Source organism: Rhagoletis pomonella, unplaced genomic scaffold, assembly GCF_013731165.1.
Source record: "Rhagoletis pomonella isolate Grant_MI unplaced genomic scaffold, Rhpom_1.0 Rhpom_scaffold_00008, whole genome shotgun sequence".
Lineage (NCBI taxonomy): Eukaryota > Metazoa > Arthropoda > Insecta > Diptera > Tephritidae > Rhagoletis > Rhagoletis pomonella.
Genome location: NW_023458562.1, coordinates 46,853,935 through 46,870,190, shown reverse-complemented (window position 1 = coordinate 46,870,190; position 16,256 = coordinate 46,853,935). Strand labels below are relative to the sequence as shown.

Genomic DNA, 16,256 nt, shown 5'->3' with positions numbered 1-16,256 from the left:
TGTCCAGTGGCAGGCCACAGGTTGCCAACGAGAATTGTATGCCTTCCCTGTCCGAGGGGATGGCCTAGACAGCTCATCAACTCCGCAATTTCCAGTGATATCACTGTGCCCTGGGACCCAAATATGTTTGATTTGCAAGTATTTCGAGCCGTTTGAGAGAGCGGTCGGCATTCCCCGACCAGTTTTGAACACACCATTAGCGATGCCAGCGCCCTGACTGCCACCTGGCTATCAGTGTAGATATGTACCCTCCTAGTCGACAATACATTGGTGTCTAGCGAAACGGCTACCTCTTTTATAGCGGCCACCTCGGCCTGAAAGACGCTGCAGTCCGGCAGTTTGAACATAAGATCTACTGAGAGTTTCAAACAGTAGCAGGTGTCCAACTCTCCCGTCCAGCTTCGATCGGTGAAGATGTTTATTGGACCTGCACTTCAGAGACTACCACTCCGGATCCTTTTGTGGCCAGCCTCAAGCGGCAGTAAGTCGAAGCTTTCAAGAATGGTCGAGTGTCCAAGCGCTTGGTTGAAAGAAAACCCAGAGCTGTTCAGCCTAAGGCTGAACGAAGAACCGCTACTTTGGTCGCAATGTCGACAGGTGCGACATTGTGCATAGCATTTAGCGATAGAGTAGGAGTGGGCCGAAGCGATCCTGACAAGAGTGGTATTTTCCAGTGAGTTCTAACAGACAATGACCCCATACTAAATTATTGGGTTGATAATCGTTTCACATAGCCGGTACATCACTTTTGGAGACAGGCCTCATCTCTTCACCATAGCAATTTTGCAGCAGTAAAGAGCCAAAGATGCCTCTTTTTTACTCGCTGCTCAATATTTCGTTTCCATGATAACTTTCCGTCCAGGATCACGCCCAAGAACTTGACCCTGTCAGAGAGAACAACGGAAGCTGGGCATGAGGCACTTTGCTCCTCTAGATGCATAGAACGAGCTCCATGTTTTCAGGATTGATAACTAGTCCGCAGCTTGCGGACCAATTTGTGACCATGTTTAGGTACCCTTTCTTAAGTTCGTACAGAGTTTCCAAAAATTTTTCCTCTGACGATGATAACCTGGCATACTCTTATTTCCAACTCCTCCAGTGAATTTGAGATGGCGCTGTATTCAAATCAGAATACTGCGCTATTGCGCTGAGTTAGTGCGCTGACACCACAGACGGTGCCGGCGTTATTGAGTTAGCACCACAAAAATTGCGCTATTACCCATGGCTACTGGTCACGTGACTCTGTCTCCACCCTTAAAAAGAAGCATTTCCTTGATTAAGTCAAAGCAGTTGAAATTAAAAGAAAAACTCTTAAAAGCATTCAAAGATAATCATTTCGAAACGAGTTCCACAAAGTAGAGCGTTAAAAAAATGGCCTATTGCAAAAAAGTGAATTTCTCTGGCCAATTGTTTGGCCATGTCGAGCCGATTGGCGATCTTAATTACCACCTCGAGTTGGCACATGCAAATTGCAGAAAGGCAAAAAGTAAATAGCACGTACATACATATGTATGTATGTGTGTATGTAAATGGCATAAGCTCATATGCACTACATATATGACGAAATATATACATACTCTTCTGAATACATATGTATGTGCATACAGACATTATGATAATTTACTGTTTTTCAAAATTGTCCTTCAATTTCGTGGTACACAAGGTAAGCATTTGCCTATATAAAGTGCCTTCGCAGTTAAACTTTCAAACAGTTGCAACTGCGCCAAAGTACTTCACAGCTCAAACGACTAAAGAAAATGCCTACGGACAATACACCAGTACTAAGCACACCCTTCTACGATGACGTGCCACGCGCCTTTATCCTCAGCCGCAACAATTTTAATGATTCGACATCACTATTCGGGCCGTATGCCCAAACAATATGGAATTTCGCCGACAAGCATCAAATGCATTTGAAATGGAATCGTGATCTCAGCGAAAACTACACGGAGATTTATGAACGCATAGATTCTGGCGAGTATAATTTGTCGATGAATGGAGCTACGATGGTTAAGCATGTCACGCTCAATGTGCAATTCAGCTATCCGTTATATTGGGTGAAAAATTGTATTATGGTGCCGTTGGAGGAGGAGTTACCCAAGTACTGGTACATTGTTTGGCCCTTTGATCGCTACATCTATACCTGCCTACTCTTTGGCATTTTCTATATCGCCATACTAATGAAGTATATTGAATATCCGAGCAACGAGCATAAGCCGACACGTTCGATAACGCGAAATATATTACATAGCAGCGCCATATTAATGTACGGTTCCAACATGAATGTACAACTGAAGAATGCACACGTGCGCATGCTGTTCTTCTATACCTTGCTCTTCGTACTCGGCTTCATAATAGCCGCCTATCATTCACCCTATCTGACCGCCTACAATATGAAACCGGTATTCGTGCCACCCATCAATACAGTCGAGGATCTGTTGGATGCCGACATTAAGGTGCTGATCACCTTAAGCGACTTCGAGGAATTGAAACAAAGTAATGTCGAGCATATACTCACACTATCGCATCTATTAAGCGAGCTGCCATGACAGGAATTTCAAAATATTTTGGATAAATTGACGCGCGAGTATGCCTATGTAGTAACCGAAGATCAGTGGAATTTTTTGAATCGTCAACAACGCATACTAATACAACCGTACTTTCACCTATCGAAGATCTGTTTCGGCACAGTTTTCAAATCTATTCCGGTGCAGCGTGGCGTCGCTTGGTATGATACGTTAAACCTATTCATTTTACTAACGCGCGAGTCGGGCCTTTGGGCACAATGGGAGGAGCGTGCCTTCAATGAAGCTTTGCGTGCAAAGTATGCAGAAATTTTAACCGATACCTATCCTGTGGAGCCGTTGAATCTGCGTTTCTTTACGATTGCCTGGATTGTTTTGGCCACAGGGCTGCTGCTGAGCTGTTGCGTTTTTGTGCTTGAATATTATTTAAAGAAACGTAGCAACATCAAGGAGGTGGTGGGCTACAATCGATTCACGTATGAGTAGAACACAGCTGACGAAGCTAGGCAGATAAGGCGTTTTGTGAAGTAAATAAATGTCAGTAGGGCACGCGCCAATGGACACATAAGTACATACATATGTACTTAAGTATTTGCATATTTGTATTTTGTCAACACTATAAATACCGTTTACGCAGTAAATATTTTCTAACGTAATTGCACGCGGTCACGTAAGCTAACTAAATGCAAGCGCTTAAGCTTCCTATTTATATATGTATGTATGCAGCTTGCAATAAATACATAGTTGCTAAAGTATAATTAGAATACGCTTGCAGTTTAGCAGGCACTTCAGTTGGTTACTTTGTGCACAAATCCTCGGATGTACTACGCGGCACCGAATTTTATTAGAGCGTGCAATGCCTCCGCACCACATCAAGACACTCATCAAAATTGCACTACTTGTTCTTGCTTCGCCTGTGCATAGCTGGGATCGCGATTACATTAAGAAATATCTGCTCCCATTCATGCAATACGTACAGCCACAAGATATCGGTTGGCTTATTAGCGAGCGTATGACCTCTGAAAATTTTGAAGGTCTGCAGGAATTTATGTTGGAAATGAACGCCTGCCTCAAACTGCCACAAACAGTGCTGACACATCGTCCCGATGTGCCTTTGATCCAAACGGAGATGAAGAAAACAATTTTAACTATTGTATTTGCTACGGATCCCAGCGATCGCATTATGCACGTACATAATCGCGCACTGCTAGGCCTTCACTTTTCGTATAACTTTGTTATTATGGTAAATACCATATCGGATTTCTCCGTTGTGGCACACTTTTTGCGTGATTTGCATCGTCGACACTTTCAGAAAGCTATACTTTATTATGTTGACTCCAAGGGCAACAATGAAGTCTTCGGTTACACTTCGTTTCCAAAATTCACGATTAAAAATCGTTCAAATTATATCGTTGAAGTGGAAGCTGATTATGAACGTTTCATAGCAGGTGGAATGAATACTTTAGGCTATAAATTATACACGCCATTGCGTCAGGATTTACCGGGTATATTTCATGCGCCAGGTGAAAGCGGTATCTCCAATTTGCAGGGCAGCATTTTCAGCCTACTCCAACTATTCACAGACTACATCAATGCCACTTTGGTTAGCTACGAAATGCCCAAAGATCGACTGGGTGGTGACCTGATTGACATGAAAGCCGCCATGGACTTATTGCGTCGCGATCAAATCACTATCTTGGGGCATGCTTACTCTTTATTCTACGAAGACAATAGCATTGGTTTGAGCTATCCCATAACGGTAGTGCGTTGGTGCCTAATGGTGCCCATTTGGAATAGTGTCACGACAATGTTCTATCCGTTGGAACCATTCGACGATCTAACTTGGCTCGGCATCCTTTGTGTGTTTGGCGCTCTACTATTCGTGCAGTGTCTGTGGTGTTGCCTGCAGGGCACACACCAGCTGTCGGCACGCTTAAGTGATAGCATTTTACGCAGTTTCTGTTTGAGTACTGGCATATCGGCGCCCACCAGCACACTTAGTGCGCCGTCGGTATTGGATTTTCTAATTTTCACAACGTTTTTCTTCTATGGCTTCTTTCTCACAGCTAACTACACTTCGCTGCTGGGCAGCATTTTAACGGTCAACTTATTTCGTGCACAATTCAACACCATGGAAGATCTCATAAAAGCGAACATAACAGTGCTTATTATCGATTATGAATTGGAATTTCTGCATTCCGGTGGCATTGAACTGCCAGAGAGCTTCTTGCGTTTAATCCATCCGGTGGATATTGCAACCTTTATAGAGCACCAGTACAGTTTCAATACAAGCTACGCCTACTTTGTGACCGAGGAAAAGTGGCATTTTCTCGACTTGCAGCAACAGTTTCTCAAACCAGGCTACTTCAAATTCAGCAACATTTGCTTCGGCTCCTTTTTTCTCGCTTTTCCCTTACAGCGCGACTGCATTATCGAGCGCAGCCTTGAGTACTTCATTTATCGCATGCATTCGTCGGGCATGTTTAGCCATTATGAGAGCAAAGCATTCGATGACGCGGTGCAAGCAGGACTCGTGAAGCGATTGGCGGATAATTCGGAGCATTCTTCGGCTGGCATGCAGCATTTGATTGTTGTATTTCTTATGCTTATTGTAATGTTTGCTGTTAGTTCTCTAATTTTTCTGGCTGAATTTTTGAGTGTTAGAACAGGAAGGCGGATGTCTTTGCCCTCTTAGCGGTCACCTCTCTCGCGTGTACTTACACATTCACCGCTTGGAAAAGGTCAAGTAATAAAAAATGAAGTTTCCTTTAAAGTAGTACGTGAATCGGATTTGCCTGTTAAGCGCTCTCTGTCCTCACGTGGAGAAGCAAAGCGTCAGAAAGGTTGTTTTGACCAATCAACGGGCCAGAACACTATTCCTCGATCATGCACAATTCACTGGTAGTCAATGCGAGAATTTCGCATTATCTAATTATCTACATACCTAACAATTTAAGGTTTCCAATAAAGAAATTAGTAACATGACAAAATATTTTAAGAATGACAATCTAATACTTAAGGATTATGTACTCTAAAGAGCTCAACCAGCAACCGACGGAGCGCCCTTCCGTACCTGTCGACCGTATAAACATATGAAATCGCTGTTGACAGAGTGAGAGAAGCAGCGAAAACGTCACCATCATGCGGTGGTTAGTTTTCGTTAACACGAGAATCCCATAAGATAGGTCGTGTCAGCTGAAACGGTCTACGATTTTACGTCGGCGTCTGGTTGAGCTATAACTTGTTGTTTCATTTCAAGAATGATAGAATACAAGATTGCGTTCCCACGACAGTCGGGTCTACGTAACCGGAACGACCCAGATTTATATCTGGCCAAGGACTGTCACTCCAGCAACACTCCCCAAAAAGTCTTTGGGGAATTTGTATGCTGCTACAACAACAACAACAACAAGATTGCGCATTCCTGCGTGTGATGACGTCCAGATAGCAACGAATAGTGTAGATAAAGGAAAGAATAATTGGAGATGGAGGAGAGAAAGAGTGTTAACTGTCAAACCGTGGAGGTCGCCATACTTACATACATATAAACATCTCTGCATACATACAAACAGTTTGCTAAAATGACGTCGCACGAACAGTTGAATCTGTCAAATTCGCCAAGAACAAAGTAGCGGTACTGCTGATTGCGCCCCCTCTGTCTCCCTACATCGTGGTTTCATTTCCAAAAAGGTACGTTGGGTACTTGGAGTTCAGTTTCAGAAAAGTATACCAATTGGTACATACCAAACCTTTTTCCAAGTGAAAATTGTCGCAATTGGAATCTGTGCCCAAATAAGTCTTTGTAAAAGCACCAATGGGGCCACTGAAAGCATCATGTCGAATATCCAGACAGCATTAAAAGGCTTCGTCTCATGCAAAGCATTGTCCAGGCTAATAGACAGTTGCCCAACTGTACTGGATAAACTAGGAACCAGTAACAAAGATAACTTATGGTGGATTTCAGACCATGAAAGGTACGAGGACAACTGAAGCGAAATGGGGATCCCAACACAGCAGAACTTCTATGTAGGTAGGACTCTCAGGTTGCAGGCCACTGGAAGGGAAATAAAAACAGACTGTTCGCAGATGTCAAAGTTTGCAAAAAAAAAATAATGCTGGGTGGGCAAATTCCTTAACCTTAGAAAGATAACCCTACTTAAAGTTGCTGGAAGGTTACCTTTCCATCATCTGTAAGACGTATCATGGTTTGATTGTCTTTATTTTATGCTAATAATAATTTTATGAACATTTATTTCAAATTTCTTCATTTAAAATGGTAATACCACCGATTTCAATATTCATTTCGCGAAGAAAGAGAGCGAAACCCTTAAAAAGCATATGTCTGGCAGACGTAGATTATCAAAGCAGGGTTAACGGTCAAACTTTTAAGATCTTCCCTGAGGTTATATGAACTATGCACAAGAAAGCTTTAGATTAAAGAGAACCAATGTAGCTGCATACTCGGAGGATTTCTATCAACTGTTTCACCGGCATAAGGTGTCAACAAGCTCAGTTCTGAAATCAGCTAGCTTCATAACATCCTTCTGATATTTCCCAAGCATTTATCACAGTCATGTTCCGGAACGGGTAAAACATCCTCATTGTCCATTTTCTTGACTCTATGCGGATACGATATCCACCGGTGAAGTTGTCCATTAATTATTGCCGAAAGGAACTGAGTCTTGCTTTATGTTCTCTGAATGTTGAATATCGGAAGATTCATCTACTAAAGATGTATATGCATCTAGGTCAGGATTAGCGGAAGAAATTTCTTTAACCCTCATCTTTAAGCTCCATCTGAACTTATTTTCCAATGGAAAGATAATCGATTTCATCTTCATTTTCGATGGTCTCATCCTCTGAAATTATTCTGAGCCACAAATTTCTGTTCGACTGATGTTCAGTAGCATTTGCTCCAAGCTTAACGACTTCCTACTAAATTCGTCAGTAAGCATATTTATAAACTCTTGGGCGATATCCAAATTACATACAACAATCACTGTACACACTAAGATATTCTAGTTGTTAAAGTTTATGCAACTGATTTTTGTTATTTTGGTATTGCACTATTAGTTTAGAAACGTGGTTCTTATTTTATTTCTAAATGGGAAGGATATAAATAATCTTATTTGGATTAAAAATACCTTATTTGGCACTTTCTAATCCTCAATATGGCACCTCTTAGCTAAGGATAGTTGGCAGTCCTGCCCAACAATAATTTTCAATTTCAATCAAACATCAATTCTGGTATTATTGCTAGACGAACATTTTGTAATCTGGGTCATTTATGTCACACTGCTCAGCTCAACAAAAGTGAAGCAAACCTCAGACGGACCGACCAATGTCATCAAGAACCGATCAGAGAGGGTGCCAGTCGTTCAGAGTCAGTCTTAAATACCCCCCAAAATTTCTTAGAACGCAGTTTACGTAAAAATGTGTGTATCCACCCCTTCAATATAGTTGCTTCGCTGACGCTACTGAGCGCCACAGAGAGTACATGACGGGCAGTAAGGTTAGGTTAGGCTAGACTACACACTTGAACAATTATGAGAATGTCTATTGAAATATCACTAACAACTGAAGGGAGGCCATTAACTTAGTTGGCGAATCACCACCAGCCGATTACGACATTTCGAACTCGGCTCAGGGGTTGTTAAGAAGTGCGAGCCAAAATGTTTCCTTCTTAGCCTCGTGAAGGCTGGACATTCTAATAGAAAGTGTTGAGATGATTCCACCTCATCTTCCTCTAGACAGCTGATAAAAATGGCATCAGCTGAAATTCATAGGCTTACAGCGGGAATACCAATAGCACAATCAGAACCCTTCATCCCCTGGTCCACCCGAGGCCAGAAATATCTAGAAAAGGGGCATGTCCTAGTGTTATCCCAGCTTACACGAGGCCCAACCGTTCAAGAGTTTACCGCAGGAGGAGGGAGTCGTCCCTAGTTGCTCCTTTACTGGTGTTAACGTTCCAAGGGTGCCTTTGCTTGCCAGGTCATCTGTCAGGCAGTTCTATTAAGCAGTACTCCGATGCGATTGAAGAAACCGACACCAACTCTGCCGCCAAGTGTTGATCCGTCTGTGAAGAAGTTCACCATTTTAAATTGATTTCTTTTCATGAAACTAATCTATTCCGTGTTTTATTACACTGTGCAACATTTTCAATGTCTGGGACGGACGAGTCGTGTTTTGCAAAGTTTTAATAAAATGGCATTTGAGAGGTCGCTAGACATTTAAAATGTTCTAGAAAATTTCCCTGAGGGTATTCTTAGACGAAATGTTTATACGGAAAACGTATAAAACGAATCGAAACGATCCTTTCGTAGGGAGCCAATGAGTTAAAATGTTCTAAAAATTATTCCTAGTGAAATTTTAACCGCTTATTCTAAAAAACACTCAGGCAAACAAGTGCTGTTGCGCTCATAATCTTCACAAACATGAACTAATCATTTAACAAATATCTTCACATTTATTCATTAAATCAAATACATACGTGAATACATTTCAACACTTCACATAACCGGTGGATGGATATTTCGTTAAACTTGAAAACGCACTTGGTTAAAATTCCCCAATTGCGATGAAATTATTTACGAATTGTGATTTTTAGATATTCGATAAACTACCAGTTCTGCTACAAAAACAAGAAGGCTTATCCAATACATAACCAGCAACATGTAAAAAACAACAACCAAGTGCTGCATACCAGCCGAAGTATACTCCGTAGTATCGGCGAAGCGTTTCACGAGCCCCGCCTCCACGGCGTAATCGAAGTCTGTGCTCTCGTAATGGCTCAACATGCCCGAAGAATGCATGCGATAAATATAGTACTCGAGATTTCGATACAAGAACGAATCCGCTTGCATTGGATAGGTCAAATGATAGGAACCGAAACAAATATCGGTGAACTTGAATAGGCCTTGCTTGAGATATTTCTGTTGTAATTTCAAAAAGTGCCACTTTTCTTCGGTTACAAAATAAGCGAAACTTGAATTTAGCTGCACTTGATGCTTACTAAAAGTGGCCGGATCTACTGGTAGGATTAAACGTGTAAAATTCTCAGGCAACTCCTCCCCGCTGGAGCGTAAAAATTCCAATTCATAATCGATAATCATCACTGAAAGGTTCAACCTTATGATATCATCCATTGTGTTGATTTGTGCGCGAAATAAAGTCACTGTAAAGATACTGCCCAGTAGTGAAGTGTAGTTCGCTGTGAGAAAGAAACCGTAGAAGAATATTGTAGTGCAAAAAAAGAAATCCACTACGGATGGTGCGCCATGCGGCTGGGGCGTAGAAACGCCAATACTCTGGCAGAAGCTCCATAAAATGTTATGTCTAATGCTTGGTGCGAATTGATGTGAACCCAGTAAAAAACACCACAAGTACTTAACGACTACTAGTACGCCGAAAACGCAAAGGATACCAAGCCAAGTCAATTCGTCAAATGGTTCCAAGGGATAGAACATTGTTGTAACGCTATTCCAAATGGGCACCATGAGACACCAACGCACCACCATAAGTGGATAGCTCGCGCTGAGTTCATCATCCGACTTGAATAATGCATAAGCGTGTGCGATTAAATCGATTTTGCCACTTCGTATCAAATCAAGCGCTGCCTTCATATCGATAACGTCGCCTCCCAGCCTATCCTTGGACATGGCGTAGTTAACTAACGTAGCGTTGCAGTAGGCCGTAAATTCTCTTAACAAGTTATAGGCTGAGCCGCGCCAGTTGACATGCGCGCTTGCATTTAAGTAGCTGAAGACATGCGGTAAATCCTGCCGTAATGGTGTGTACAATTTATAACCTTCCAAGTTTATATGACCTGTCACGATCGTACTCAAACTTCGTTGCAGGTATTCATAATAGTCAGACCGATTTACGAACTTCAACTCCGGATAAATAGTATTGCCAAAAATTTCATTTGTCTGGTTTGTGGTGTAATAATATAGCAAAGTACTTTGCAAATTACGGCTACGCAAGCCTAGCAAGAGTTGCTCCACCACGCCGAAACTATCCACCGCATTCATCATAATCACTAGTCCAAAATACATCCGACGCCCAAGCAAAGTTAGCGCGTGCACGTACAATATGGGATCTTCCGGTGAAGTAGCGAAAACGACACTGAGCGAATTTTTCCTATTTTCCGTTTGTATAAAGCGTACATCCGTGCGATTAGACAAAATTGTCTGCGTTACGCCGAGACACGCGCGTAGTGATATAAAGAGCTCCTGCACGCCTGCACTATTCGCGGTATTCATTCGCTCGCTCACGTACCAAATCAGTTCTTGCACTTGACCCAGCTTGCCCACTTTGCAGAGAAAATTCCGATTATATTCTACATCCCATAAGTGCACCAACCGCGGCGAATCGCAACAGATCAAATAGAGCACTAGAAGTGGCATTTTGTAGTAGTTGAATTGCATACTGAATGCATTTCTAGAAGTAAATTTGTAATGAAGTCTACTATGCACGGCTTGAGCGTTGAGAATATGTTTGAAATTCTTAAATTAACTTCTTTTATGGAAAACAGAAGCTACTTAGGATTCTTAAAAACACAATGTCAATCAATGGGGAATACAAGTACAAATGGATTGGCTGTTGTCCGGAATAATTAACGAACTATGGGGCATTTGGGATTTGTCACATTTTGTATGTATTTAATGAAGTAGCGGTCGCTGTGGCGTAGTGGTTAGCAGTGCGCGCTACCATTACGCAGGGCCTGGATTTAAGTCCAAAAAAATAAAAATAAAAAAACAAAAAAGTAATTTCTAATAGCGGTCGCCCATCGCCAGGCAGTGGCAAACCTCCGCGTATATTCTGCCACGAAAAATACAATCGCCGTTCGGCGTCGGCGTAAAACTGCAGTTTCCCTCCCTTTAGTGTGACAACATTAAGGCGCACGACGCAGGAGAATCTCGGCCAAACACTAACACATTATGTGAGCACCAATCTATTTTTATATTATTAATTACCTAGCGGTAAAGAAATGCAGGATATATTTAGTGTAACTTTGCAAATAATGAGTAGGTGATAGTTAATAATGGCATATGGTTTTTATTGAATTATTTTGAATTGAAAAAGAAGTATTGGCAATTTAACATTTACTTGTTTGTGTACACATGCATGCATATATATATCATGCATGGGTGTTACACTTAGTTAATGGACATGAAAATATCTCCATAGGGTTTTTTAACGGGAGCTGATTAAGAATCTGACTTAAAATAATAATTTTTAATAGAGCTTTCATGTGTTTAAAAATTCAATACCCATTTAATTAACAAGTCAAATGAAATACTTGAATATTGGTTTCTAACGAGAGATCCTTAAGATAGCTTTAGTTCGAAAAAACTTTTGAGGAGGGTTACCGCTTGTTTAAAACTTCAAAATGAATTTAATTAACAAGTTGATAAATTATTTTAATATGGGTGTCAAACCAGAGGGTTTAGAAAACTTAATCTTTTAAAAGATGTTTAAAGAGGGTTTCCACCTGTTTATAGATTCAAAATCAAATTTAATAACAAGTTAAATGAGACACTTGAGCATGGGTGTCAAGCAAGAGAAGTTTAAAAAAGCTTTATTCGAAACATATTTTAAAAAATTTTGCAGAAGTCATAGTAATAAATAATAAGTCATAGAAGTAAATAAATAATTTTTTACTTTATTTTATTTGAATTTTTTCAACAGAGACCAAATTAGAACTTAATTTGACAAGGTATTACTTTTTATTTACATATATATTATGAATATTATAAAAATAAATTTAATAACAAGTTAATAAGTATAAGTTCGGTCGAAACCGCACTTTATATACCCGGTGCAGGAATCAAATATCGCCGTTTCTGTTTTCTCTAAATAACCTTTACATGGTAATCAGAGGTGTTTTTCCCGATTTCAAACGTTTTCGATAAAATGTTGAGCTAGACTTAATGATATAATTGAGCCAAGTTTGATAGGAATCGATAAAATGGTTGCCGCGATACACCTTGTAATCATAAAGTGGGCGGTGCCACGCCCTATTCCTAAAAGTCTACAGTAGTCTTATTTATTGTTAAGAGATTGTTGTAACTTCTAACTTGGAGTAAAGTAGCGTCCTTAATTGTCAGAAATATCGGAGTTTTCGTATGTCTGAAATCTACCGTTATACGGGAAGCGGGTGTTATTTTAGTCCGATTTGAATCATTTTCAACGAATTGCTTTTCCGTACCAAAGTTATCGAGTGCACCGGGTTTGGTAGAAATTGATAAATCGGTTACCGAGAAACACATTTGTGGTCATAAGTGGTGGGTGGTGCAATAATCGATTTTGAGTGGATTAGCTTCAGTGGTTACTGATTTATGGCATTTTAGTGTTTCTGGAAATTACCTTTATATGGTAGGTGGGCGTGGTTATTGCCCATTTCAAAGATTTTCGCCCATCTCAACTGAAAATATGCTGAGATTGCGAGTTTTTGAATCGGCAGCTGAGATTGTGCGTTTTTGAACCGAATACTGAAATAGGGAGTTTTTGAAAAGATTTATGGGATAGGGCGTTTTCGAACTGGCTATCGAGATAGGTCCCCTGGGCACACTACCTATCTTAACTAAAGAAGAGGAGGAAGGGCATAAGTAGTCCCACTGCCAGATTTTCAAATCACAGATTTTCACTGAGTGAAGAAACGTTAGTTAAGGCTACTTAGACTACGGAAACTTGTAAATAACTATTTATTCTTCTTGCATCTAGAAAATGTTTTAAATGTAAATCGTATGTATTTAGTGAATTAACATAACTACTTAAATCGTATACGTCTTAGCCAAAATTTAATTTACCAAATTCAGAAGTATAAACATATATATGTATTATGAAACTCAATGTCACATACAAATATACAACAAACCTTCATTCACTGAACGTAGAGGTGTCACTGCTCCAGAACTACACTGTCAAATTACAGGTAAAATTAAACAGAAATGTCTTTCAATCTGCTAGATCAATATGTTGCAGTTTTTGAGAATTTCCCTCATGCTCATACGCACACGAACCGATAGCTTTGCACAATGGAATAGTTTTTATCACCCACCAATAAGCAGGAACGCGTGTTGCTGACATTTGATGAAAAGCTGCAGTTGAATTAAAATGAAACGCACGCGAAAAAAGGAAAAAGGTAAATAGAATGAAATAAATTCATTTGAGAAAAATTAAATAAAAAAATAATATGTATTTAAAAAAAATTACCAAATAAAAAAATAATCTATATATATAAAAATGGTGCGAAAAATGTATAGTAATTCATCAATTGAGAACGGTTGGGCCGATTCGGCTAAATTTTTTTTCCTCCGGTGGACCAGGGACTGATCTATTCGAAAAAATCGTATTCATGGTCCGATTTGCTTAAAATTTGGTACCTAGGTAGCTTTTTGCCTAGATTAGCACATAGGATGCTTTTTTCCGGGAAGTGGACCAGGGACCGATCTATTCGAAAAAATCGTATTTATCGTCCGATTTGCTTAAAATTTGGTGCGTAGGTAGGTTTTTGCCCAGATTAGCATATAGGATATTTTTTCCCCGGGAAGTGGACCAGGGACCGATCTATTCGAAAAAATCGTAGTTATGGTCCGATTTGCTTAAAATTTGGTAGATTAGCATATACGATTCTTTTTTTCCGGGTATGTAGTTTCACTTCTTCTTATCCGCCATGTTAGCTATCTGAGAGAAAACGTGTTTCGTATCTTTTGTTGTACCAACTTTTCAAAAAAAAGTCCAGCTTTTGACGTTGGAAAAATAAAACAAAGGAAAGCCAAACATATAAGTAGAGAATTTGTCTAATATTTTTAAATCATTTTCTTGATAACTGCTGCTTCCGTGGATATTGCAACACACGGAATAGATGTAATAATGCAGCTATAGGAGCCACCTGATACCACAAAATTTATCGGCCGCCTATTTAAATAGTAGGGCTCGCTTGAAATATGTACATGAAGATGTATGGAGGTGCGCACACTACACCAACTTAATCGCTCCGACCAATTAGTTGTGGTGCAATGCAACTAAATCGGCGGCCGATAAAGTCCGTGGTGTGCGATGGATCTAAAACATTTTAAACAAGAAATATTGCAGTCACATTCGTTTTTAAGATTTTTATTCATGTGATTAGTAGTGGCTAGAATGTATGTATGTATTAAATACATATATCTATATATATAAAAATGGTGTGAAAAATGTATAGTAACTCATCAATTGAGAACGGTTGGGCCGATTTGGAAAAATTTTTCTTTTAGTTGTTCGCAATTTCCAGAGGAAGGTTTTTACGATACAAAAGTTTGGGAAAACTTTCCGGGAAAGTCCGGAAATTGGAAAAATCGAAAATTGATTTTTTTTTATGGAATTTTTTGTGCAATTAGTTCGGGATGGCTTTCGAATGGTAAAATAGAAAATTCTGGAAAAGTCGGAAAAATCCAGAAGAACGAGAAATATTTGAATTTTTTCGACGAAATTTTGTATTTTATCGCATGATTTGATGATTTTGGACAATGTTAAGATGGAAAATTCGTTATGAAGCTTGGAAAATTTCGGGTAATTGTGATATTCATTGCGAACATGAATCAATTGGGAACAATTTTCTCCTAAATATGTTTCATAACCGATTCGAATGGTTGCTGCTATTTTGGAAAGGTGTTTAGAAGGAATGCACAAAGTTTTAATTTTTCCGATACGTGCTGCAGGGGTCGAGCTACGCTAATGCATTTGGTACGTAGGTAGCCTTTTGCCTAAATTGGCATATAGGATCCATTTTTCCCGTTAAGTGGGCCAGGGACCGATCTATTCGAAAAAGTCTTATTTATGGTCCGCTTTGCTTGAAATTTGGCACGTATGTAGGTAGCGTATGGTCTGGGTTAAAATATAGGATACTTTTTCTAATAGGTGGACCAGATACCGATCTATTGGAAAAAATCTTATTTATGGTGCGATTTGCTTGAAACTTGGCACGTAGGTAGCTTATTGTCAGGGTTAAAATATTGGATACTCTTTTTCTGATAGTTGCACAAGGGACCGATCTATTCCAAAAATTCTTATTTATGGTATTATTTGCTTGAAATTCGCTACCCGTATTATAGATATGCGTAAAATAGATTGAGTCATTGTTTTACAGTTCGAAAGGTGTTTGAAGGCGCCGCAAACATGCGGGTATTGGCTATTTAACAATAGTTATTACACATGCCAACAAAAATAGAAACAAATTTGATGCAGCTAATGTTAACGCTATTTTTGACGTAAGCATAAAGTTTCCGTCAGCTCCAGATTTTAAGAAAAACAAGGTCAGTGTCAAAGAATCACGATTTACAATATTTGAGAAGCTCTAGCAAAGAAACAAAGGGTGGTAGAACCTCCCACTTAGGCTTAGAATAAAGAAAGCAAATCTCGGCTACTATCCCTGCAAATTCCTGCACCTTTGCTTGATGGTCACTTATAGTTATTTGTTGAACAGGAAAAACTGATTTTGGGAAGTTTGAGTACCTACCGCAATTAAGAAAAATTCCACTTAGGCTTAAATTAAGGCTTGGACTTCTGACTTCAATCCCTGAAAATACCATTCCTGCACCTTGACCCTGCGGTCCTTGCTTTACGTTGACTAAACAGAACCAGTTTGGAAATTGCCACCAACTAGACTATACAGATTCAAGAACGATTTACTATCGAGCCTCAAGGACTTCTTCCCGGTATAACGCTTTCATCAGGTTATTTAAG

General features: G+C 39.8%; 1 protein-coding gene across 1 annotated transcript; it reads right to left on the bottom strand.

Annotated features, from left to right (window-relative positions):
• Positions 1-8,905: 8,905 nt before the first annotated feature.
• LOC118745322 lies at positions 8,906-10,933 on the bottom strand. The gene is made up of 2 exons (XM_036478847.1): positions 9,232-10,933; positions 8,906-8,967 (listed from the first exon to the last, which is right to left on the bottom strand). The coding sequence occupies exons 1-2, from the start codon at positions 10,931-10,933 to the stop codon at positions 8,906-8,908; spliced, it is 1,764 nt and encodes a 587-aa protein (XP_036334740.1).
• Between the last annotated feature and the right edge of the window lie 5,323 nt (positions 10,934-16,256).

Excerpts from the sequence above, each read along its gene's own strand:
- LOC118745322 (XM_036478847.1), bottom strand. The coding sequence starts at position 10,933 with ATGCCACTTCTAGTGCTCTATTTGATCTGTTGCGATTCGCCGCGGTTG. Across the intron at positions 8,968-9,231 it reads TACGGAGTATACTTCGGCTG|TTCATGTTTGTGAAGATTAT; the intron begins GTATGCAGCACT and ends TTAAATGATTAG.